Source organism: Phodopus roborovskii, unplaced genomic scaffold (assembly GCF_943737965.1).
Source record: "Phodopus roborovskii unplaced genomic scaffold, PHOROB, whole genome shotgun sequence".
NCBI lineage: Eukaryota > Metazoa > Chordata > Mammalia > Rodentia > Cricetidae > Phodopus > Phodopus roborovskii.
This window is the reverse complement of record NW_026126606.1, coordinates 901,185-928,092: the sequence shown is the minus strand read 5'-3', so window position 1 is coordinate 928,092 and position 26,908 is coordinate 901,185. Positions and strand designations below refer to the sequence as shown.

Genomic DNA, 26,908 nt, shown 5'->3' with positions numbered 1-26,908 from the left:
CTGGAACTTGCTCTGTAGACCAGGCTGGCCACAAACTCAGAGATCCACCTGCCTCTGTCTCACGAGTGCTGGGATTAAAGGCGTGCACCACCAACACTTTGCTAGTTTTCAAATGTCCACTTAATTCCATGACACCTAACCAGATTATCACTCACATCTGAGGAAGAGATGCCCATGAGATGACCTGGAGAAATATAGTTCGATTTTACAAGGCACCCACAAGTGTACCACAATGCAGAAATATGGGTGTGATCACCATTTTACAGAAAATAGCAATAAAACTTCAAAAAGTTGTAAATTCATCTGTTCTTTGAAATACAGGTATGCAACTGTTACAAAGCCGTAATAAATGGTTTTATAAAATGTAGTTTTATTTTTTATGTTACTCTGCTGTTACATAGGGCATAACATTTTCACAAGGCTTTTTTGGAACTACAGTCAATGATTAGCAAACACAATATAGTGGGTCCCTCTCTCTAAAGAACAATCACTGGACAAACTGGACACCCTCTCACATGTGCATGAATCTGCATGGAAAAGTACTGAAGTTTAGACCTGGACTTGTGTACTTTATTTCCCCTTTCTAGTGTACCAAGAAAGGACATGCATTTTAATTTGCCCAAAGCAATACTTGTTTTCTGGCAGCAACATGCTACTTCTATGACAAGGTAAAGTGAATACCAGAGCTACGAAGGCAGGAGGTGTAAGTGAATTTTTATTGGGAAGGAAGTTGTCAACTCAAACAGCAGCAAATGAAGAATGCATAAAGAAATTCCCTGTTGTCACAGACAGAAGTAACCTCCAGAATGTGTTACATAGGAGATATTTTGATCTGTGACTCCAAGACCAGATGCATTAAGAGCTTTCCCATTCAATCTAACACTTCTGGATTTCTACTTTAAAAAAAAAAAAAAAAAAAGAATATGCAGTACAAGTATGGAAAAGTTGCTTCTGAAAGGAAACCCCTCAAAGGATCGGAAAGGGGATGTAGAAATCAGGAAATTATTATTACAATTACTTTAAATTGTAATGTACTACATTTCCATATCTTCACAGTAATACAAAACACAGCCACTTGCAGAACTGGTTCAGATTACTTAAATACCAAATGCACTGTCAGTCCTCTACACAAGTGTCTGGAAGTTACTCGTGTTTATATGAAATGAAGCTATTGATACTTTTCTACAGCAGTAACTGCACACCAGGAAGGCCGAGACAACACAAATCAAGGGATGGAGTTTCCCAAAGCTGCAGTGTGAAAAGACTATAAACAGTTGATCCCATACACATGAATGGGCTTCCTTGCTAGAGGAAATCCAAGTGGAATAAGGAATGGAGATGTAAAAAGGTTTTCTTGAGGGGACGGAGGACGGCACCCTGGATGCCTTTAGTTTTCAGCTCCCTCCGCTGCATCACATTCTTCTCCTGCACTGTCTGATGTCCATAACTACAGAAGAAAGAGAAACACGGCAAGTCATTACTTCCATCCAGACAGTGTTCAAGTCCTTCATGAGAAATCAATCCTTTAAGCAAGAGGATGATCAAGCTAGTCCTTTCTCAAAACTGAACACCATCACCCCTTCAAAACACAGCCTAACAGACATTTATAAAACCACATGCATGTATACTCGTATGTACTGTGGGCAGTGCCAACACCTGCAGGTTCCTCCTTGAGTTGCTGCTTTGACTTCCCTCAAGGATGGATTGTGTATGACATAAAGTGAGAGACAAATACACTCTTCTCCTCCCCAAGTAGTTTTGGTCATAAACTTTCTCACAGCAGAGAGCAAACTGAGATAGTTCCCAGCACCACACAGTAGTTAAGCCATAGAAAATACACAAGGGAGGTGCTGAGAATCTTTTTCCATTCTCAATAGTGAAAGAGTATTTAAATATCACTTGCAGCCAGGTAGTGATACACACCTTTAATCCCAGAAATCAGGAGGCAGAGGAAAGTGGATCTCTGAGTTCAAGGCCAGTCTGGTCTACAGAATGAGTTCCAGACAAAGCTACATAAACTCTTATCTTATGTTTGTATATGTATAATTTATGAGACTAATAAAGCAAAAACTGTACAAGGAGAAAATCATGGTCTTGGTCTTTCCAAGTACATGAAGGATTAACAGAAAAAGTAGATTTACTTTGCACTGACAGAAATTTAAACAGGAGCAAGTGACCAAGGCTAAGGAGACATAACACACATACCTATGTACTAACTGAATGCTAAATAAAGCTTAAGTATTCCAATATCTAATTAAGACTATAAAGAGAAAGTGAAAAGTCAGCAGTCAATACTAATTGCAATAAGTTCAGGAAGTGAATTTTATCAGACCTACACCAGGATTGGAACTTTTAGAAAAACTAGGCTCTTAGAGTATCTTAAATTACTATTAAGATAGTTAAGATAAACAGAATAAAATCCCCTCAAAAATTATCCCTTAGAAACAACAAATGGAACCAAACCAGTTAAAAGACAGTTAGTCCTGAGTCCATGAAAGGCATATACAATCAGTATACAGAAACAGTTATGTACAGATCACTCTTCTGTCCTATAGGGCTGCAGGCTCTGCTGACATTAGAGAATGTCCAGGAGAACTGAATAGATGCAGAGCTTTATAAAACACAGTAACAACAATCCTCCCAGATACTATTCCATCAAATTTACTTGAACATGCAAGACAACATGAGTTCAAGCTTTACCACTGTCAACTATTTCCTGCTATAGTTTGGGCTTGAAATGTTCCCAAAGTCTACATGGTCACTGTGATTGAATAAGAGGTGATGGAATTTCTTAGAGCAAGTGTCAAGTTAGAGAAAGTTGGGTCATTGTGGGAGTGTCCTTGAAGAGGACACTGTGACACACATCTCTTTCCTGTGGCTGCCAGGAGAGATGTGGGTGCTCACCACACATGTTCCCATTGAACTGTTCAGCACCACATAGCTAGGTACTATGGACAGAACTCGTGAATCAAACTAATTGTTTCCTTGTCTTAAAGTTGCTTAATCCCAGGCCCTTTGTTACAGGAACAGAACACAAACGTGTCCTTTATCTGCTGTTTAAGTTAAACAGAGGCTTTAGCTTACAAGCAGAGGTAGTATTAACTTAGGTACAAGCTTAGCCTATGTTTAGTTTTTTGTCACCCTGATATAAACCAAAGTCTTCTGGGAAGAGGGAACTTTGAGGAACTAACTTCATCAGGTTGGCCTGTAGGCATGTCTGTGGGAACATTGTTTTCCTAACGGTTTCTGTGTGTAGCACTAGCTGACCTGGAACTCAATCTGTATACCAGGCTGGCCTTGAACTCAAAGATCTGCCTCTGCCCCAAGTGCTAGGGATGGTTAAGGGAATGCACCACCACTGCCTGGCTTGAGGTCATCTTGATTAATGATTGACAGGGTCTTGCCCTGCTATGGGAAGCACCACCCCTGAGAATGTGCTTCTGGACAAAAGAAAGCAGCCTGAGCAAGCCATGGGAACAAACAAGCCAGTAAGCAGCACCCTCCATGGACTCTGCTTCAGGTCCTGCCTCCAGGTTCCTGCCTTGATCTCCTGCCTGGACTTCCCTCTATGATGGACTATAAACTCGAAGATCAAACAAACCCTTTCCTCCCCAAATGCTTTTGGTCATAGTGTTTCATCACAGCAATAGAATGCAAACTAGGAACTCCTCCATCAGATATTCAAATACACAGAATTCACAAGGCAAACTTTAAAAAATAAATAGTAATAAAAACTTAAGCCTTTATAGGTATAAGTATTCCTATCTGCATACTATGTGTGTACAGTGCCCATGGAGGTCATAAGAAGACTGGAGTTAATTCATTGTGAACCACTATGTGTATACTGAGACTTGAGCTTGGGCCCTCTGGGAGAGCAATGTTCCTCTCTAGCCCTATCAAGTAAACTTTTATTACAACAAGCTGTTTTGTGTGATTTTAGGAGATTGCAACACCCATAGAATCCCTAATTGGGTATAGCTAATTTACCAAGAGTAAGGAAATATTAAAATTACACAAGCTCTCTATATTAACTGTTATCAGCATGCTTAACAAAGTCAAATTATAAGAATAATACTGTGTACCTACAAGCACAGTACCTTTCCCAGGAAGGTCTGATAAAATACCTCATCACCATGAAGATCCTTCTCAAAACTTTGTAAGAGACTATAGCTCTTATATAACTGGCCCCCAAGGATAGGAAAATCAAAATAAAATTACTGTTTATGGAAACAAAGATACACAATAGTGAAACACTCACTGTTAAGTTGTCTCTAAGCAACTGCATGATGAGGGTGCTGTCTTTGTAGGAGTCTTCATTCAGTGTATCAAGCTCTGCGATGGCCTCATCAAAAGCCTGGTAAAATTAACATTCACAGTGAGCTATACCTTGAGTGACAGGAACTGGTCAGTCTGCAAATACAACTGTGTGTACAGTGTGCTACAGGTAACACCAACTAGGAAGGACCAGCTTGGAGGCCTGGTTTAAGATGTTGTGAGGGTTCATCACTAAAGTCCTTCCCCCCCCTTACTAAACCTACACTTCCTCTGCTTCTTTTTAAAAAAAAAAAAGAATTCATATAACCTGAAACCTGCCGCAAATACACTATGTTAGCAACACTTGACACAATTCTTAGAAGCGTTAGCATGGCCTTGAGACATTTGGGGGAAGAGATTGTTAGTGCTCAAATTCGGAAGGTACTCCTTTCCAGTTTCTGATGCTTCCTCCTAAAGTTACTCTGACTTTTCCCTCCAGGCTCTTCAGGCAGACACTAGTAATTACAATCAGAGTGAGAGCGCAGCGTTTACAGAGAGAGGAAGTATTGCTAGATGGTAATTTAAAAAAAAAAAAAAAAACCACAATGCAAAAGAAATGGCCTCCTAGAGAATCCAAATACACCCTCAACCCCCCAAACCTTACCGTTTTGGCCAGTGTGCAGGCAAGCTCAGGATTATTAAGGATCTCATAGTAAAATACAGAAAAGTTAAGAGCCAGCCCCAGGCGGATTGGGTGTGTAGGTTGCATCTCTTTCTTGCTTATATCAAATGCCTCTTGGTAGGCTCCTTGGGAATTATCTATCGTTTCTGTGAGTTGGAGAAAAAAAAAATTTAAGACACAACAGCAAAAACATCTAATACATAGCATGCTAACTACTTTAAAATAAGTACCAGCTATGAGTTATTCTGAGTCACCATAACTCCAGTACAACATTTAAATAAAACCTATGGAGACCAGCAACAACATGGTCTTCGGGTAATATGGTCTTTGGGTAAAGGTACTTGACAACATGAATCTGATCCCTGGAGCCCACGTGGGAGAAGAGGTGCTCTAATATCCATTCAGGCACAGACACAATAAGAATTAAGCAGCAACGCTACGGCCCCTAAGCGTGCAATGTGTGAAGCTGAACCTGGTGGAACAGGCCTGTCCTCCTGGATTCTTGGGGGTAAACAGGAGAACTGAAGTTTCAAAGTGTGTTCAAGACCAGCCTCATAACTTAATATTTAAGTGAGGCTAGAAACATAGCTCAGTGTAGAGCATTTGCCTAGTTACATGTATACGGCCATAAGTTAAATTTTCCAGCAAAAGGATGTTACTCAAATTTTAAAGAGAACTGTAGATACAGTTTCAGTGATAGTCTTTGCCCCAGCACACACACATAGACATAACATACAGCATCCTACTTCTATATATAATTTATGAGAATAACTGATTAGGTGTATATAAATTCATGGAGCTAAAAGTTTGACAAAATCCCAAAGCACAAAAGATTAAGTCAAGGTTCATCCATAAGCGCTCCCCCTCCCCACTGGTTTGAGGCAGAGTCTTGCTATGTAGTTTGACCATGCAATAGTCTCCTGGTGTATTCTCATTTTGGGGAATATAAAGCAACATTCAATTTTCTTGATATAAAAGACTTTTTTTTTGGAGACAGTGTCTCTCTGTGCAGCCCTGGCTGTTCTGGAACTCACTCCGTAGACCAGGATAGCCTTGAACTCACAGAGATCCATCTGCCTCTGCCTCCGGAGTGCTGGGATCAAAGGCATTTGCCATCAACACCCAGCAAGACCTGTCATTTTTTAAGTTGCAAAGAGCCTGAAAGTTACCTACAGACTACTGTCCTAAATGTTATGGTTTGAATACGCAATATTCTCTAAGAAGCCCGTGCTAAAGATAGGCTTGTGAGTTTGTGTGGCATCCTAGGGGTGCTGAACAAACCAATGATCAGGCCTTTGATGGATGGCATTACTGGGAGGTGATGGAAACTAGGAAGTACCCTGAAAAGCTATACCACCCCTCTTGCTTCCTGGCTGTACCAAGGTGAGCAGTTCTGTTCTAGCATATCCTCAAGTCTGCCTATGTCAGTGTCCACATTAATGGAATTAGTGAACCATGAATCAAAATCTCCAAAGCCAAAGAAACCTCTCCTTTAAACTGTGTTTTTCTCAGATATTTTGTCTCAGTGACAAGTGACTACCCTTTCCCACTTCTTTTTATAAATTTTGCATTTACGCACAGGTCAAGATATACTTACGTTTTCGATCGTCGCCACATGCTACTTCAGCAAGATACCGGAAATAATCTCCCTTCATCTTCAGATAGAAGACCTTACTCTCTGGATTAGTTGCATTGGCTATTAAATACTTATCCAACAATTCCTAAAAGAAATATATCAAACACTAATGAAAAGCCATTCGGTCAAGACAAGAACTTAACAGTATACTTCTTGGACCTGAAGCATGTTCTCACAAAGGGTCAGGTTGCTGGACTCATGTCTGTGGCAGGCCTTGCCCATGGTTTATAGAAAAAGAAAAAAGAAAGAAACTTGGATACACCAAACATTATCATTTGAAAAATCTTGTCCTGTTATAAGCCATTTACCCAATACTTACTGATACCTGCCTTAGGTGCCATGAACTAAACTAAATACATAAAAAAAGCATGCTGCCCTGAAGAAGTGCCCAGTTGGTTAAGTACACTATGAGTACACCCGAGTTTTGGAAGATGTATGAGAGGTGACATGGACTAGGCAGGCAGATGGAGAAGAGGGACAGGAGGGCCAACCAAAACTAAAAATACATGCAAGTGACACCTGGGGTTAGCTAATTTTTTCTCAAAAAAAAAAAAAAAAAAAAAAAAAAAAAAGAGGCACCATGTGTGTATGAATGAATAAAGCTGCCCAGAGACCATGTTATCACATAAAAATTCCAGGACCAGGAGTGGGATACTCCCTTATAAGTTGTCAGTCAGGTAAACCCCTGTAGGTTCCAAAAGAAAACAAGCAATTGTTACTGGAGTTGGCTGCCATCAGAACTAGAGTACAACCCTGCTGTTAGAGACAGAGCTCTAGTCTAGTACCCCAAGGCAGGTGGTCCTGAATTACATAAAAAAGAAAGAGGAGCACACCATGGAGAGTAAGCCAATAAAGAGTACTCCTCCCTGTCTCTGCTCCACTTCCTGCCTTGAGGGTCCTGCCCTGACTTTCTTTCTCAGTTATGGAGTGTGGTGTGGGAGTTGTTGTAAGGTGAAAGCCTTTTTTCCCCCTCAAATGGTTCTTGTCAGTGAACCAAGCTGGCACTCAAACTGGAACTAGAGTGGAGATGTCTTCCCTACTATCTACTTCTCACAGTACAAGAAGAGCTATGCAAGCTGCTGAGAGAGATGTCACCCAACACCACAACAGCATCACACTAAGAGCTCAGAGAACATGAACTGACCAGCTCCTCTGCCTCAGTTCAGTTTGAGAATCTGAACTCTTGGGGAAAAAAAAAAAAAAAAAAAAAAAAACCCAAAAAACAAAAAATAAGAAAAGAAAATACCAGGTACTATCTGTTAAACAAGTTATAAAGTGCAAAATATGATGCAAATTGGAAAGTCTAGAAAATAACCCAGAATAAGATTTATAAACTGACACATATCTATTACTAAAGAAAGATTATTTAGCAGATCTCCAACATATGGGAAAAACAGATCTGATGAAAACGCCCCTAACAAAATGCAACCACTGTATCCTGACAAGACAGTTTAACAGAAACAGAGAAGGGAAAGCACTTAAATCTTTAAATTAAAAAGAAAAGAAAAAAAAGAAAGAAAACTTTCGCAGAGCTGAAGAGATGGCTCAGTGGCTGAGAGCACTGTTGCTCTGGCAGAGAACCTGGGTTCAATTCCCAGCACCCACACAGTGGTTCACAACCATCCAATTCAGAGTATCTGATTCCCTCTTCTCATCTCTGTAGTACCAGCCACACATATAGTACAAAAATACACACGCAGGCAAAACAAACGCTCATACATCGAACATAAATCTTAAAATAAAATACTAGCTGGGTATGGTGGCGCACACCTTTAAGCCCAGCACTCAGGAGGCAGAGGCAGGTGGATGAGTTCAAGCCCAACCTGGTCTACAGAGCCAGTTCCAGGACAACCAAGGCTACACAGAGAAACAATGACTCAAAAACAAAACAAGGTTTCCCGTTACAAACAATAACTGTTTTTTTGAGAATCACATTATGTAGCTAACTCTGGTGTTAAGCACAGTCCTCCCTCCTGCCTAGGCCTCCAGAGTTAAAGAATTACAACAATGAGCCACCACAGCTATATCCATGCATTATTTTTAACTCATATTGCATGACCCTGGGAGATCTGGAGGACTACTACTGGGGCTCTCTTTAGCACTGGCAGTGTTACTTGGCTGAGGGGGGCATACAGCATCAGAAAGCCATAAGATGTCATTGCACTACTCACAACCATAGGATGGTCTGGTAACTGAGAGCACTCTTCTAGATCCCTGGTTCTCAACCATCCTAATGCTGTGACTCTTTGATACAATTCCTCAAGTTGTAGTCACCCCAACTATAAAATTATTTCACTGCTACTTCATAATTTTAATTTTGCTACTGCTGTGAATCGTAATGTAAATTATCTTATATGCAGGATATGTGACAGTCGACCCTTTCTGGGGTAGAGACCCATGAGTTGAGAACTGCTGTTCTAGATCAGAGATGTAAGAAAGAGCTCAATGGAAAGGTGTAAGTAACTAACTCTCAGAAAAGCACAATACTGCAAAAGCTATAAACTAGTTAAGTCTGTCAAGAAAAAGCACCTCTACATACATAGATCAGTAGCACCTCCTTATTCCTTGCTCCCCTGTCTTAAAGAACTAGAAGAAGAAGCAAACAAACTCCACTAACTAACTCGTAAAGGTAACCCTCTTTTGCATGTCACAACTGAGCCATGTTTTACTGAAGTAATCCACTTCCTTGCTGGTTATGGTCTACAGCACTCAAAGTAAGCTGAGTCAGACATGCTGCTCCTAACCACAAGACTTACACTTCACACAGATTAACTAAGAGCAGGAACCTGATGAGGAATCTTGAAAATAAGGAATAACAAAAAACAGGAAGCAAATGTTCCCACATTTTCCAGTTTCCTGCCACCTCACTAAAACCCATTAATAAACACACTACTGATATCCTAAAATGGAGTATATCTAAGAGGCACAAGTTAGGTTTACTTTTAAATAGTCATACAGACAAAATAACCATGCTATTTTAGAAATATGAGCTTTACAAATTAGACTGGAAAAGTAGCTCAAAAGTTAAGCACTGGGCTGGCTACGCTCCCAGAGGACCCAATGCCCTCTTCTGGCCTCTGAGGGCACCCCCAGCCCCAGCCCCAGCCCCAACACACACACACACACACACATCCCAAAAAAAAAACATCAAATTTTTAAGTCTTTACAAAGTTAAGGGGGGGGGGGGGGGGGGAGGGAAATCTTTCTCATCAATTTACATGTACATAAAACACACAAAAACTTCATGCGTACCAAGACAGCGTCTACTACTTAGGAGCAACTAAAAAAAATTTTTATTATAATGTGTCTCATATATACTGGCACTTTCAGAGGCCAGAAGAGGGAGCCAGAACCCCTAAAGTAGGAGTTATAGGAGGCTGTGAGTCTTCTGGCATGGGTGCTGGAAAGCCTACTCCCTATCCCAGAAGAGTAATTGTTCACAAGTGCTGAGTCATCTCTCTAGCCTCTAAGAGCCATTCTTTAAACAAACAAATGTTACCTGTAGCCACCAGCTCTATATATTAACCTCACCCATGCCTAGATGAGGGACCTCTAATAGATTTTTATTGAAAGCTTTACTTTAAAGGACTTGTCACCTCCCTCCTTTTCCTATTAGTTCTGTTCTTTCAAATAGCGCCCCCTACAGCCAATACTAAGGCTTTCTTAACTATGTTAAAATGAAGTTGGTATATAATATACATCTACACAGACAAAATATGAATTTCACTACCTGATTTTTCATATATCCAAATTACACAGATGTGTAGCCCTAAAAAATACAAAGACTATGACTTGTAACTACCAACTTGTTCCAAGTGTCATGAATGACCTCTCCAGTCAAGTTACAAAGCATACACAACCATTTCATTTTTAATTAAGTTATATACTATGTAATTTTTGCTTTACAAAATACTTTTTAAAAACCTCTATGATGGGTAATATTCTTCTGTGTATGTCCATCTTATTGGTTAATGAATAAAGCACTGTTGGCCAATAGGGAGGCAAGATAGGCAGAACTAGGAGACAAAGAGGATTCTGGGAGAGGTAGTCAAGATGTGATCTCAGGAGGAGAGGACTGATGAGTCTGGTGTTCTTGGTAAGATACATATATTAGTAGAAATATATATATATATATGTAGAAATACATATATTAGTAATTATGGGTTAATAATAAGATAAAGCTAGCCAATAAGAAATGCTAGTAACCAGCCAACAGTTTTATAATTAATATTAAGTCTCTGTGTGTTTTTCCTTTATAAAAATTTCAGTACAGTGCCTAATAGGCACAGTGCTTTTCTGGAACTTGTGAAGGAAAATTATAGTCACCCTATTCTGTTTTCTGCCTCCTCAGGGTAAAAATAATTTAAAAAAAAAAAAATCTCAAAATGGCAGGTCCAAATTCAAATCTATCATGTCTTTCTTCCTTATTCTGATTTTGTATGCAAGCACCAATTCCTGCTGAATAACGGACAATATACATGTATTCCACATAAAATACAGAAGTGAAAAAATAAGTTCTCCCTACAATTCCTTACACATCTAGGTCTTCAATTCCTAAAAGCAGCAATTACTAAAAGCTTCTTTCATGCTTTTCCAGAAAGTCAAAGCATTTGGAGCCACTTGTTCTTCTACATATTAACACTCTTCATAAATTATCCTGTACCTTAGTCTCCCCGTATAGTAATCCCTCTGAGATAGCTTACTTGGGAGGCAGAGGCAGGAGTTCTGAGAGTTCAAGCCAACCTTGTCTACACAGTAAGTTCCAAGTCAACCAAAACTACAAAGGGGCCTCTTTCAAAATTAAACACATAATTCTTAAACTATTGAAGTTGGATAATGAATGCATATATTATTTTCTTTTATTCTGCGTAAGCTCTTTTACAGATGTAAAATAATTTTTAAAACTTGAAAAGAAATGAAGCCAAGAAGAACAAATTAAGTTAAGGAAGGAGTATGTGTCAGTGTTTATTATGCAAACCTATAATTTCCCTTAGCCAGCTAAGCCTTTGCACCTTAGGTGCAGGTGAGGAGGTGGTGAACACAAGCTCAGTTCCAGCAGCAAGAAAGGTTGACAGGTCTGAGGTCACTTCTCCAGCCAGTGCCTTCTGTAGCTAGCTCAGACATCAACAGACTCACCATCTCCGTTCTGCCTCTTCACCACAAACACTGTGTCAACAGATACCAGCAGCACGTGTTCAAAAACAGGCACTTGAAAAGGACATTCATAGGCTGTGCTGACCAGGTCTGAGATGGCCATGGCTGCCTGCTCATCAACCTCAAGGTCCCTAGATGATGCTAGCACTGGACGTTGGCTCAATACCAGGTAGACAAGCTGGTCTGGAATTTGCTCCAGCCCCCTGGGTCAGTGCCCAGCCTTAGTTACTTTTCTAGTTCTGTGATGAGATACCATAACCAAGGCAACTTATGTATGCGCCCACAGGGGCCATGCTCACTCAAACCACCACAGGGCACTTGCTTCAGCACTACAATTAGAAAAGAAAGGGATGGGAGAATACAGCTATGACACCTATTACCCAATTAATTGCCAGAGTTCATTCAGTAGGTCTGTCTGGTATCCCCATCTTAGGATACCCCAAGGCTGCACACTCAGAGTAACATGCTGATAGAGGACATGTCATGTTTTCATCATAGGTCTGTGGTAGCTGTCCTTCCAAACAAACACCCTCCAAACAAACTCTCAAGAAAAGGAAACCTGGAGGTTGGGGATTAAAGAAAAAAAAGTAAAAACTTAAAAAAAAAAAAATTAGCAAAGCAGAAAGCATATTCAAAAAACTACTTAGAATACATAATTATTTCTTCAATATTCCAACAGAGACAAGAGACCAGCTCCCTGGGAATCCTCCAAGGCCCCAGTAGCAGCCCAGGACTGCTGAGGCATCCAGCCTCAGGGACTATAGTACCAGATTTTTGACATTTCTTTCTAGTATGAAACAGCCACTTCTGGAGTGCCCAGACCACATCCAGTAAGCCAGTGTGATAAATTCCCTTCAGTATATAAGTTCATTCTATCAGTTCTGTTCTTTGGGAACCCTGACTAATGCACCAAAGTACAGATCTTCACACCTGTACAGAGCCCATGTTAACAGTTCACAAGCCCATCCCTTTGACAGCTCTGTATTTCAGTCTCTTATCTATAAGTTACTGATGATCTCCCTCACCAATGTTGGTAAAGATTAAGTGAGTTAATAAAACACTACTTGGCACTTCTCTTCAATGCATGGACAGTATCTATCCAAAAGGCTAACCGTCCTACAGACACTGGGACTTTCAACTATAATTTTACTCTTTTGAGACAAGATCATGTCATCCAGACTCACAAGTGGCCTCGAACTGATGATTATGTAGCTAGGAATGACCTTGACCTTCTGGCATTCCTGTTTCTACCTACCAAGCACTGATTACAGGGGTGAGTCACCACAGCCAGTTTACATGGTGATAGGGACCAAATCCCAGGCTGCCGTTGATGTTAGACAAGCACTCTACATTTTCTATCCTGTTTTTCTCTGGTGTCATCTACTGCTTCCTTTGGCTTTATCCCTACTCTTTCCCATAGTTACTCATGTCCCAGTAGTGAAAACAAATTTAGAAGCCTCGGACAAGGAAGGCAATTGCATCGTGACAACACTTATCTCCTCTCTCTTAGCTACAAATCACTAACTGAAAGATTTAATCTTCTCTACAATTTATATATGCATGAGTATGTATATAGAAAATTCTTAAGAATTTAATACTTGCTGGGCACTGGTGGCACACGCCTTTAATCCCAGCACTCAGGAGGCAGAAGCAGGCAGATCTCTTGTGAGTTCAAGGCCAGCCTGGTCTAAAGAATGAGTTCCCAGGACAGCTAGGACTACACAGAGAAACCCTGTCTCAAAAAACAAACCAACAACAAAGAAGAACCTAAGACTTAAATACAATTGAGCATATAAACAGATTATCAATATAGATGAGCCTTTCAGAACAGTGGGAATCATGGAAACAGGAAAAAGAGAGACACACTAAAGAAAAAAGATCCATGGTCCGCAGTGCATCACAGTCAATGTACAAAACAAATCCATTCCAGCTGTGGAGATGATGCTGTAAAAACATTTCAGAAGCCACCCAGTTCCCTTTGTTCTAATGCCAGTTAGTCTAAACAACGTCCTTATTATGACTGGGTCCAGCAAGTTTCTCTGCCTCCTTACTTGAAAATATTTTGGTCATGTCAGTAGCAGCACTAGCATTCCTGTACTACTGGTCCATGTAAATGAGTAAAACAACTTTCTTAGTCATGAGCACTTGACTACTGTATCTATACTTGAAAGAACCTCCTTAGTCATGTCTGAGCTTCTAAGACAACACTACACACCCCATCCAATAAACTGATCCTCCACTTTCATCTACTGGAGAACACTCCCCACCCCAACCTGCAGTGTATCTGACTATGGAAAATGAGTGAGTACCCTGACACACGTTTCTACCAGATTTAATATGCCCTAAATAAGAATGAATGCATTTCCAAACCTATGTCTATAACTACAGTACTTATTTGTACTAACTACCCACCCTACCTCTTTGTCATCCAGGCTCACCACACTAATACCTCTAACTTCTCACAAGTGTGAACTCATGTAACTCAGCACCTCTACCAAGCCTTATCCTAAGGTGAACAAGATCAATACCTGAAAAAGTGTCATTGAGGCTCCTTAGCTCCCACTATGCTTACTAAAATTCAAAAGCATTTATTAATGCCTCTCTGAGGAAAGGGGATTAACAGTATTTACATAGACAGACCCCTAAATTTCGGGATTTAACTATAATAGTAACAAAATACCTGATACCTAACACAGCTGGACTAGTTACTAAATGAATGCCATGAGTGAAGGAGAGCTGTCATCACAGTGTCAGAGACTTAATGTACTACTTAGGCCCAACAGAGCACGCACCACCCTAGCTACCAGAGTAGTCAAGCGGTCAACTGGCTATTTGTTTGTGGTCAAAAGAGCTAAACCCCAAAAGACAAAGGGAAAAAAGCAGCAGCACATAAAAATGGAAAAATGCCCCTTCCATAAAGATATCTCAATTTCACAAACACAATCAGAAGAGGAAGGTACAAAAGGAGAAAGAGAAGGACAGACAAAACAGAAACACACCCCAAAGATGCCCTGGTGTAACAATGTTCACTCAAGCCTCTGCTTTAAAGAAAAGGTGTGTAGAAACTGCAGCATGTCTTGTCTCCTCAGAAAAGTCCTGTCTGGCTTCTGCTGTACTCTCATGCTGGCAGTTAAGTACCCAGTAGCTACAACTGCCATGCAAACTGTTACACTGTCTCCAAGATTACAGAGATACGCATGAAAAATATCCTCTGTATTTGTCAATTAAAAACTATGCTACACACCAACTTTCTGGTTTGTGACAGAAAACAAACAAAAAACACCAGTGCCCATACTTTGTCCTCTGGCCACAGAATTTCAACAGAAAGGATTTCCTAAAGGAGGAGGGAAAAGATCTTGGTTTAGTCCTAAATAGTCAAACTGGACAGATACTCTGATGCCTAATACAAAGGAAGCTCAATAACAAATAGGTCAAAACCGCTTGTAAATATAGGTCAAGTTCTGCTACAAACTAGAAGACTACTAAAGACAGGGAAAGACTTGTTCTAGCAAGGACACCAATGTACTTTCATTTAGCTGTTCTTTTGTTAAAGCAGTAGGGTATAATTTGCATTACACTATAAATGTTACCTGTGACCATCCACCATCTATGTAGCTGTAGTACATGGACTCCTTACATGGATAACAGTGTCCATCAACTCTATCTCAGGGTATGCAATGAATGAGCACTGCTAATCATAACCGGCACCACCCACACAGAACAATGGAATATCCTATAAAGTTCCTTCCTGCCCCAGTCTATTACAGTCTCTACATGCAGATCACTTTTGCTTCCCATCAGTTTCACTTGTTTTAGGATTTAAGTAGAATTACATACAATATTTTTTTCATGAAATTTTTCACTTGGCAATTTTTCAACTAGTCTATTCTTTTTTTATTGCAAGTATTCTATGACTAATATGCTATTTATTATCTATTTTCCTAATGAATTGTTTCCAGTTTTCTGATCTAAGAATATATTTGCCAGATATATATCTGAAAAAAACTTTCTTTTGTTTTTCGAGACAGCCCCCCCCCTCCCAGTTCTACCTGCTTCAGTCTCCCAAATGCATGGGCCACCACCACCCAGCTTTTGTCCCCCCCCCCCCACTGACTTTATGAACACCATGAAGGTGTAAGGGAGGCATCAATTACAAGATGTAAAGAGAAGAAAATTATAGTTCATTCACTGTCACTTTTATTAGTCTATGGATTAAATTATTTCTTGAAAGTGTTCTTTACATATTGAACAAAGGTAAAATAATAAATCACACTTAAGAGTTGAGCTGTATTAAAGAGTATCACTGAAATAATGCATGAAAAAGCACATTTGCTTTTTGGTTTGGGCAGAATTTTTGGTTTTATACTCCTAAATGTTTTCAACTGTTCCACAATATAAAAAGGTGTGTGAGGGAGGCAGAGGATATAGCAGGATGACTGTCTAGTATACATAAAACCCTGCAACTGATTCCCAGCACCATATAAAATTGCATGTCTATAATCCCACAACTTTAGAGGTGAAGACAAATGATTACAAATTGAAGGTAGATTCACACCCCTCCCTACCCCCGCATGTAGAATTTTTTTTAGAAAGGGGAGTAGTGGTACAGAATGTAGCTCAGTAGCAGAGCGTGTGACTGAAAAGCACTACAAAACAGTAACAAAACAGCAACAAAAAGGAGCGGTGCCCATATGCCCAGGGAAGAGCACATGGACTAGTTTAGGGCTAGGGAAGCTCAGCGGGAGTGCTTGCCTCATATGCAGTAAATATTAGGTCCATCCCCAGCATCTTCTGCTGGCACACATCTGTGCCAGTAACCCCCAACACTTGAGAGGTAGAGCAGAAGTTCAATTTCATTCTCAGCTACACAGCAAGTTTGAGGCCAACTTAGGTATAGCATATAGCTCTCTCTCAAATACAAAAGCTCTCAAGACCACATAGCTCTGACTCCACTATTCAGATTCATTAAGAAATAAAAAAGTGTATGAACATTCTCAATCCATTTTTTATCAATTAACAGAGGTCAGGTGTGATGAGCACATCAGCTGTCATAGAAAGGCTAACTTATGAAAATTCTATTTTAAACTTACCTTGTAGTTAAGTGGGGTCTTCTGTTGGGACCTCGATCAGCTTTGTTTTGCCAGCCACGTCCCTAATAACCACTCAGAAACTATTTATTACAGGTCCTCGGCCAATAGCTTAGGCTTGTTACTAGCTAAATCATACAACTTATATTATCCCATTTATATTAATCTACATTCTGCCACGTGACATTTCCTCTCCATTTTGCACCCTTTCCTCTCCATGTCTGGCTGGCTACTCATCTCACTCCACCCTGCTTCTTCCCAGTGTCCTTAGTCTGGTTCTCCTGCCTAATCTAATCCTGTCCAGACCACTCAGCTTCTTTCTTAGACCAATCACAGTGACACATATTCACACAGTGTAAAGGAATATTCCACATACTCCAGGTGGGCAGTGGTGTCTCACACCTTTAATCTCAGCACCTAGGAGGCAGACAGGTGGATCTCTTTGAGTTTGAGGCCAGCCTGATAAACCATAATGTGTTCCAGGACAGCCAGAGATATAGAGAAGCCCTGTCTCAAAAACAAAACCCTGCCCCAGTACATGATTACACTTGAAAAAGTGTGCCCCATTAACCTGGAAGCAGCGCAAGGCTCATCATCAGACTGCCAGCCTATGCTCTCTACCAGCATCTTCTCACCCCAGTCTGTGGCACTCTGGCACTCTCTACCACTAGATAAAGCTCCATTGCTTCAGAATGGCCATTCTGACTATGTATAGACATTTACTAAAGATGTCTAGTTGTGGACTGGGCAAGTTTGGATGGCTTCCGTAAACTAGCTATATGTTTTTACTTGAGTTAATAAAGTGATTTCATTAAATAATAAAAGCACACAAAAAATGTCCTTCCCCATGTTGTTTATAATAGGAAAAAACTGTTTAAAACCTAAGCATTCAATGAAACATTAGTAAAATTATGGAACATCTAAAGAAACACACCACAGGGTTTTAAAAAGCCATGGACCACATACTTCAACTATCAATAGCAGTTTTTCTGAAGGAGGGGATAAGGACAACACCTGAAACATGCAATGCATACTTTTCTGTCTTCCTCAGGATACCAAAGCTAAAGTTTCTTCCTCTGTGACAAATTTGTTTAAAAAAGCAGATCTCATCAGGGCTTCAATCATAAACTGACTTTTGAAAAGAGCTGATAAGTTTCTTAGTGCAATTATAGCCAGCAGTCTTGTGTATTATATCATTCACAAGGTTGTGTACATGTACACACACACACACACACACACTCTCTCTTACACTTGGGGGAGTGGCAACGGTGAACGCACTACAACCACACACTCATTCGTTTCACTTTCAGGTTTTGACAACCAAAAAAAATGTCCCCAGATGTTACCAAAAGTATACTATGAGTAATAAAAACCCAGAGGCAGATATTGGGGTTCAAGCTGAAGATCAGAAAAGCCAAGAGTCAAGCCATTAGAAAGCTCTTACCAAGGCTCAGACCAAAAGGGAGCAATCCTGTCCTCAGCATGACTACAGGCTGCCATGCTCTCAACTAAAACCCTCGGGTGCTCAAGACTGCACTGAGCTCCCGCCTTATGTCCTTTCTAGTGCTCTTTTAGAGTGATCTACCTCTGTGGCCACCACTGCCTGTACTCTATGGCTAACTAGTGGCTGTGTGTGTGTGTGTGTGTGTGTGTGTGTGTGTGTGTGTGTGTGTGTGTCTAACTTGTGGCTTAGCTGTGCATTCTAATCTTCAGACAAGCTTTATTTGTTACATCATAAAATCACTACACAAAAGTCCCACAGCATGGAAAGGGTAAAATACTCTGGTTGAGAAATACTGATCTAATTCTACTACTAATCTAATACTAACAACATTCCATTCCATTTTCTCATTGCTGCGATAGAGCCCAGAGCCTTGTACATGCTGAGCATGGTCAGTAATATACCCAGTTCTCCCCACTAACTCTTTAGTAAAAAACAAAACCTATTAAAACTCTTGGCATCAAGGAGCTTATACAACTCAAGGGCAAAATACCAAAAGTCAAAATCTTGTCATGTCCTGTATGTAAAATAAAAGGCCTTCTGTAAGCTGGTTGGCGGTGGCTTACACCTTTAATCCCAGCACTCAGGAGGAAGGGCAGGTGGAGCACAGTGAGTTTGAGGCCAGCCTGGTCTATAGAGCAAGTTCCAGGACAGCCAGGGCTACACTGAGAAACTGTCTTGGGGCAGAGCGGGCAGTAGCCTTCAGTAACGTAATACATGTCATTTTTGTCTAAAGGTCTGCATTCTCCCTCCCAACTCTATATTTAGTAAAATGCCCAAATTTCCAAACAGAGGAAGTCATACTGTAGTCTACAACAGCTACCACATATTTAGGAACTACTGCTTCATTTCATGTGGAGGGGGATCACTGTGGGATCAGCCCTTTGGTCTGCCCTTTACTCACTTTGTCATCTTGATCAAGCTGTTAACTTCCTTTAACTTCCTTATGCTTCAGTTTTCTCAACTTTAGAGTAGAAATACTAACAACTTACAGAGTAAATAAACAAAACGTTACGAGTACAGGGCTTGCTTGCCTAGCATTCAAGAGCCCTAAATCCAATCAAAGAATTTGCTGGGAAGAACAGCATATGATTAAGAGTTAGTGACAGGATCATTAGGAGTTCAAGACCGACATCAGCTACACTACTTCCCAGGAGTCCATCAATGAAGTTATTTTACCTACAAACCTCTAACAGAGGAAAGCACCCTCAATTTACAGAAGAAGAATTACTGCCTCAGTGCTCAATAAAGCATAGAAGCAACAGTGAGTTCTAAGGCCAATTCCAAGCCGGGTGACGATGCACAACTTTAATCTTGCCTTCAGGAGGCAGACCTCTGAATTCAAGGCCAGCCTGGCCTACAGAATGATTTCCAGAACAGCCAGGGCTACACAAAAACTCAAAATTTTATCAAAAAGCAAGAAAGCAAGTTGCCTACCCATTCCAGAGCCCATACTTTTCCTATTATATGCAGAAAACTACATTAAGATTAAGATCTATGATTACTAATAATCAAGAATACATGTCTTAGACCAAATTAATGACTGGCATAAGCTATATTTTCATTAGAAGAGGTTAATTTAGAACATAACTAAATTTAAGACTATCACTGAAATAAGGTTATACAGCTGTTATAAAAAAAAAAAAAAATCACAGCTTTCCAAGCCGTCTATATTTTTATTTTATGTGATTGTTTTTGCCCCTCCATTTGAAAAAGGAGAGGTTTAGCTACATAGGGTGACTTTTGACTGAGAGCCTCCTGCCTCTGCCTCCTAAATACTAGGATTAAAGGCATACATTGTCCCACTCACTGTACATGAGTTTTTCTTTTTCTTTTCTTTCCTTTTCAATTCTTATTTAAAGGACAGGGTTTCTCTTTATAGTACTGGCTGTCCTGGAACTCACTTTGTAGATCAGGGTAGGCTTGAACTCAGAGATCTGAGTGCTGGGACTAAAAAGGTATGTGCCATCAGGTCCAGCATTTGACGCTTTCTATTTTAAAGGCTGGCTCTTGCTGCTCCGCAAGCTGGCTTCAAACTCTCAAAGCTGCTCCATCCTCCCAGACAACTCAGATTACAGGTACATTACTGTTGCACTCGTCTCTGGCTCCTACTTTTGTTTTGTTTTTCCCCCCTTTTGAGAAAGGATGTCACAGAATCGAGGCAGGACTCAAACTCAATATAGTAGAGGTTGATCCTGAACTCTGTTCCTTCTACTTCCACTTTCCAAATACTGGGATTAAAGGTATGGGCCACCAAGCTGTGCTAATTCTTATTTTTAAAGATTATAGTATTGACAGTAGGTTTTCAAACTGCTCCTGCATTATACTGAAACCCATCTACGGAAAGGCTAGGAGAGGGTATTATAGCACTAGAGACAGAAGCTAAACTGTATGTACTTCAAGTGTCTAGCTCATGTCCAAGGTTTATAAATGACAGATTTTGTTCCAAATCCCAGAAGGGATTTATGAATATATCTGATTTCTTTCATCTATTACTTAATATCAAGTTCCGAATTGCTCCAGAATTTTGCACTGCTGATAACCCTGCTTGATTTCACTTAAACTCTGCTCTCACCAACATTCAGATCACTCATAACTTTTGCATCACTTCTCCACAAAACCATTACACTAGTCACCACATCTCCACCATTCCAATTAGTTTCCATCTGAAAACTATTTAAGAGGTTGTCTTTAGTTATTTTACTGCTACTGTAATAAGACACCATAACAACTTATAAAAGTGTTTTGAGACTGGCAGTTTCAGAGGGCTAGAGTACACGATCATGGTGGAGAGAGCACATAGCAGGCAGGCATATGCTGGGTTTCTCAGTGTAGCCTTGGCTGTCCTGGAACTCACAGAGATCAGCCTGCCTCTCTCTGCCTCCCAAGTGCTGGAATTAAAGGTGTGCACCACCCAACACCTGGGCTAGGTTATACTTTGATCCACAAGTACAAGACAGAAAAGTGCTAACAGCCCCTGAGGCACACCTCTTTTTAAAACCATACCTCCTAATCCTTCCCTAAAAGTTCCACCAACTAGGGGACCAAGCATTCAGGTAGATGGGACTATTGGGGCTGTTCTCATTCAAACCACCAGAGGTAGAAGGGCAAGGACCAAACCTAACTATGGATAGCCACAATTATTAGAACTGAAAGTTCAAAATTTTTAGATCAATCCTCTCAGTCTGCATGAATTACTCTGACAAGTAACCTGGTAAAACTTTTGACTTCAAAACTGCCAGTAAGAGCCTGGTTTAACTATTTTGGTCCTCTTCACGGTATTTATATGAATTTTAATCTAGTTACTTGGAATGATGCCACAGTTTAGGAACTTTCAGAACAATGAATACCAAAGGCTGTTCATCTACATTTTAAATAGTTAAAATTATCCATCTCCAAACTACTTTGAAAGGGAGTCAATTGCTATTTTGGATCAAAACCCTGGCCAACTCCCTTTTACCCCCATTTTATTTTATTTGCTTTTTTAAAAATTTAATTTTTATATTCCAACCTGGCTGGCTTTTTTTTCTCGTCCTTTTTATTTTGGTTTTTCAAGACAGTGTTTCTCTGTATTGAAGGCTGTCCTGGAACTAGCTCTTGTAGACCAGGCTGGTCTGCCACTCAGAAATCTGCCTGCTTCTGCCTCCCAGCTTTATTTTTTTTATTATTATTTTTTGGTTCTGACAGACTCTTAAACCAAATGAGTCTCATCTTTTTTTTTCCCATATGAATTTTTCCTCCAGCCTCCCCCGCACACACACATACATTTTACTGTGTTCATGTTCAGAAACCTTAGGTTTCCTTCACTTCCTCTTCTTGAGTCCTTACTAAATTAATAATCACAAAATAGAAACCATTCATGGTTATGACTATAGGTCAATACACAGCTCTTACCCTGGGTTCCAGCTCCCAAAAGTGAATCACTGACCAGTTTATCACTTCCTTTCTGTGTATTCACTGGTCAGTTCACACTCAAACCACAAATCCTAGATGTAGACACACCATTACAAACATCAGGCAACTGGAGACATACCTTATGGTGGCAGAGCACTTGCCTAACATGTGCAAGGCCATGAGTTCAATTCCCAGTACCATAAGAAGAAAACCTGAAACTTCAATCTAACTTCTCTCCTTGACCTGCCCTTACCAATTATGGTTGCTACCAACTGACCATCCTCCAGTCACACAAAAAGCCTTCCCCACCACTTAAGCCCCAACCCAAATTCTTCCCATTGGCCTGCAAGAATGACAAGCCCACTCCCTCCGTCAATGTTCACCCTCAAACCTTTTATATCTCTGTGAAGTCTTGTTTCCTTCTAACTACACTACATTTTGCTCATAAATACCTTATATATCTGCATTATAAATTACTGTAGGGAAAAAATAAAATAAAAACAATGTTTCTCAGCTTTGTTCTTCCCTACATTGCTTAATCTTTCAATATACAGCAAGCTCTCCAGTATATTTGCCAACCTGAAGACATGGTTTCCCAGGATACTCTTTCTAAGATTGGTCATCAAGACAAAATTTGGCTGAAGACACTATATTAATTTTAATTTGTGCACTGGTATCTCAGACTGGTCTAATCTTCCTCTTCTATTTCTGTCTCATGCAAGACAAAATACCATCCTAATTTCAAGAATTCTCTTCTTAAAAGGATATTCATGACAGGTCTATGCTAAGTATCTGGTCACTCTCTCAAACCACACTATCAAAAATAAATAAAAGGGAAAACTCTGAAAGGCAAAGTTTCTGGGGGGGGGGGTTTGGAGAAATGGTTCCATAGTAGGTAAAAAGGCTTGCTGTTCTTCAAGAGGGCCCCAGTTGAGTTCCTGGCACCCAAGCAGTGGCTAAAACTAACTCCAGTTCCAGAGGATAAGACCCCTGACCCCTTCCTCTGGACAAGGCATCCTCATGGGTGGTACCCACACACATATGCATGCAGAACACACACACACACACACACACACACACACACACACACACACACACACCACAATCTTAAAAAAATAGAACTATATAAGATGCAAAATTGAATATTCTTTTGGTTCAGTTAAACTGCTGGAGAACTTAAAATATTTGTCAATTCTGAACCACATAGGCAAATAAACCACCAAGTGGTAACAGCAGTTATCAATATGTGCTATAAAAAATCAGCCATTATTATCCAAGTTGGCAGCTCTTTACTATGAACTGCCCCTAGCATCTGTATCTACCATGACTTTGTTCAGATCTCTCGTTTTAGAAAAATTCCCATTAAGTTTTACACAACAGGTAACAGAAGTTCTGGGTTCCACTGGTTTGATGTGATAAAAGAAAGGCTGGGAAGAGTAATTTTTTTTCCTTCTCTTATTAAAAAAGAAAAAAAAAATCACCAACCCTGAATGCTTGCCTTTCAAAGGACACCTAAACCCAGTATGGATCAAGTGTGTCAGCTCTAGGCAACTCTTAATAAAGGTGTCGTACAAAGAGCAAACCCAGTGGTCATTGCTATGCTACTGCATCAGAATGAGCATGGGATTCTCTTGGCAGCATGAAAATATCTGACACTCCAGACAGGCTACTACATAAATTTTAGAAACTTGCTTTACTGATGAAGAGATGTGTCAAAATGATGACCAAGCTTTAAAAAAAACGCTCTCTTCTAATGAGGGTGAATCACAACTGTTACCACCCTGCTAGGACTGGACAAAACCTGGAAAGCTTTCCCTGCCCGTTCATACCAGAAATGGCTTCATTACAACACGCCCGGGCTTAAGCGAGACAACAGAGAAAGAAACGTTACTAAATGATGAAAGTGACCTGGGCATTGAATTCTCTAGATTTGCCTGTACCTTCATTTGGTGAACTCCACCCTACACATACACACACATACATACATACATACAACACACACACACACACTACTCCCTGTCCCTCTCCGCCTATCACACACACACACCCCTTTACCAGGGAAGGGCTTAACACACACCCACCTGGAAAAAACGAAGCTATGTTTAGTTTCCCATTCCTAAATGGGGGGGGGGGGCACGACACGGGACGACATACTACCCTCTCCATGTTAAAAGTCCCCGTGCCTGCCTTCTGCCTGTGAGGTGAGTCCCCCAAATTGACTGGTCGCTCAGACATCACGACCAGTGTGTCTCCCGGTACAAGGTTAAACAGATCTTTTTCAGTCTTGTGCAAGCCTGCGCAGATGTGCCCAGCTTTTTGTAAACCCAGAGCCTGTGAAGAGATTTGGTCAACCTTAGTGGGAACCTCTAAGACAGGGTACGAAGGAAGCCAAGGGCTCATCTCACACACTCTGCACCCCACCGAGGGCACCACACAAAGGGTGTCGGCTCCCGCCGCCCCGCTCCCCCACCGCGGCCGGGCGCGGACTCACGACTCACCAGGACCGTGGTGCAGATGGACCTCAGCTCCGACTCCACTTTCTCCCGATAGTCCTTGATCAGCTGCAACTTCTTGTCAGAGGTGTCGGTCTTCTGCTCGATGCTCGAGATGACCCTCCAGGCGGACCTGCGGCCCCCGACCACGTTCTTGTAGGCCACCGACAGCAGGTTGCGCTCCTCGTTGGACAGCTCGGCGCCCTGCTCCGTCACGGCTTTCATGCAGGTGGCCATGTCGTCGTAGCGCTCGGCCTGCTCGGCCAGCTTGGCCTTCTGGATCAGCTCGGTCTTCTCCATGGCGAAGCGAGGGCGAGCGCCGAGCCGGATCCGGAGTCCTCCTGAGAGCCGCCAGAGGCGGGGCGGAGCGGGGCGGGACGAGGGGAGGGGAGCAGCACGTCAGACAATGCGGCCGGACGCCCGCTTTGTCTCGGCGCACGAGGCCGCGTCCAGGGGCCTCGCGCGGGGCCGCCGCCTTCCCTTCCGCGCGCGCCCTCTGGCCGGTTCGCCCTCCGGCTGGCTCGCCCGCCCGCCCGCCGCGCCTCCCCGAGGCCCGTGCACGGGCCCCGCCCGGCCCAAGATGGAAGCGGCCGTTGGCGCCGCACCTCCCCGTCCCAGCCCGTCCCTCGGGCGCGCGGGGGCCCGGCAGCCCCGGGGACCGCGCCCTGCCACCCCCGGCCCCGGGCCCTTGCGGTGGCGGCGGCCGCTCGGCTGCGCCTGTACTCACCTTCTAATCTCCGCGGCCGCAACGCGAGTCCCACCACTTTGCTCTGCCTTGGGCTTTAGCCGAGGACCCTCCCGTCTCAGCCTAGCGCGGAGCCGACGAGCGCGCCACCGACCAATAGCGTCCCTCAGCTCCCTAGGGAGTCCCGCCTCAGGCCCCTCCAATGGCCAATGAGAAGCGAGCGCGCGGAAGGGGGCCGCAGGGGGCGGGGCGAGAAGCGAAGCGGAGGCTGGGAGGGTGGGTCGGCTCGGGTAGGTTCGGTTGGCCCGCAGGCTGCGGCTTCGGCCACGGGGTTTCCTCCAATTAGATCCAGGGTGAATGGACGTCACTGTTGCCATGGCGATGCTTTAACCAACTCCCCTTATCCTCCCAGCCAGCCCTACACTCCTGGGTGCGGCACGGGACCCGGAGGTGCGCTCGACCTCCGTGGCTGCAGTTGCAGCCGCGTGTCCTGTTACTGCAGCGGCCACTGCAGATGGGGCGTTGCAGCTCGCCGGCTGCAGCGGCTCGCGGCTGGACTTCGCTGGGTGACATAATTGACCGTTTTGTTACACAAGTGCCTTTCTTCCACCTTTCTATTCTTAACAAAGGTTTGAATCCCCAAGACGCTGAACCGCAACCTTCATGGCTTCCCTGTTTTATCTGCTAATTAGAAATGACCCCATCCCTGTTTTTGTTTTTTAAATCGTTCCCTGAGAAAACGGCTTAATTCAAGTTTTCCCGTAGGCACCCTAAAGCCTGGAATCCCTTGCGGAAAGGTGATCCAGGAGATCCGGGTAGGTCCGCGTGGCATCGCCAGTTATGCGCTTTTCTTTAAAATGGGAAACGACATTAAGCACGATTTGGAGAAACACAGCTATGAATACCTGTTCCCGAAGCACTTTTTCCCCCTTTACGTTTCTTTTCTACTTCCCAGGTTAATGTCGAAATGCATACACGTGTGTGTGAAGCGTGTGTCCATGCTTTGAGTTTTGGGTGTGGTGGGTTGGGTTTTTTGTTGTTTTTGTTTTTCTTCTGGTTATTATTATTATTATTATTATTTCCTCCAAAGATCCTTGTAAAGCCAAGCCAAAAATCTGTCCTTGGGTTGACTTCCGATTTTTCCCGCACGACAAACACGCTTCTAGAATGAGAACACTTGTCCCTGATCCTAAGTATTCAGGGTCACGACAAACGTCTTCCTTTTAAATCGCTTCTTTCTCTCCCGGACCTTCAATTACCCTCTTCCCACCCCCAGCTCCAAGTGTAGTAGCTGTCCTTCGGACTTCAAAAGGAAATTGCCACCTGGGCTCAGGCAGTTGAGATTGCAAATCCCGTTGTCCTCAAGGGTTCAAAGAACTTCAGGGACCGCCACAGGCGAAGTGGATTTAAATGCTACGTGGAAGCAAGCGAATCTGGACACGGAGCAGACAGATGGGAGGGAAAAGGACAAACTTTCCAGAAATTCGAATTCCCTCCCAGCCGCCCCTCCCCAACCAACTTGT

At 42.1% G+C, this 26,908-nt stretch overlaps 1 protein-coding gene across 1 annotated transcript; it reads right to left on the bottom strand.

Annotated features, from left to right (window-relative positions):
• Positions 1 to 697: 697 nt before the first annotated feature.
• On the bottom strand, positions 698 to 25,560 carry Ywhaq (tyrosine 3-monooxygenase/tryptophan 5-monooxygenase activation protein theta). Its single transcript, XM_051205963.1, has 6 exons — positions 25,428 to 25,560; positions 24,707 to 25,041; positions 6,534 to 6,657; positions 4,919 to 5,082; positions 4,259 to 4,354; positions 698 to 1,447 (listed from the first exon to the last, which is right to left on the bottom strand). Exons 2-6 carry the CDS (start codon positions 24,998 to 25,000, stop codon positions 1,388 to 1,390), a joined length of 738 nt encoding a protein of 245 aa, XP_051061920.1. The 5' UTR covers positions 25,001 to 25,041; positions 25,428 to 25,560; the 3' UTR covers positions 698 to 1,387.
• Between the last annotated feature and the right edge of the window lie 1,348 nt (positions 25,561 to 26,908).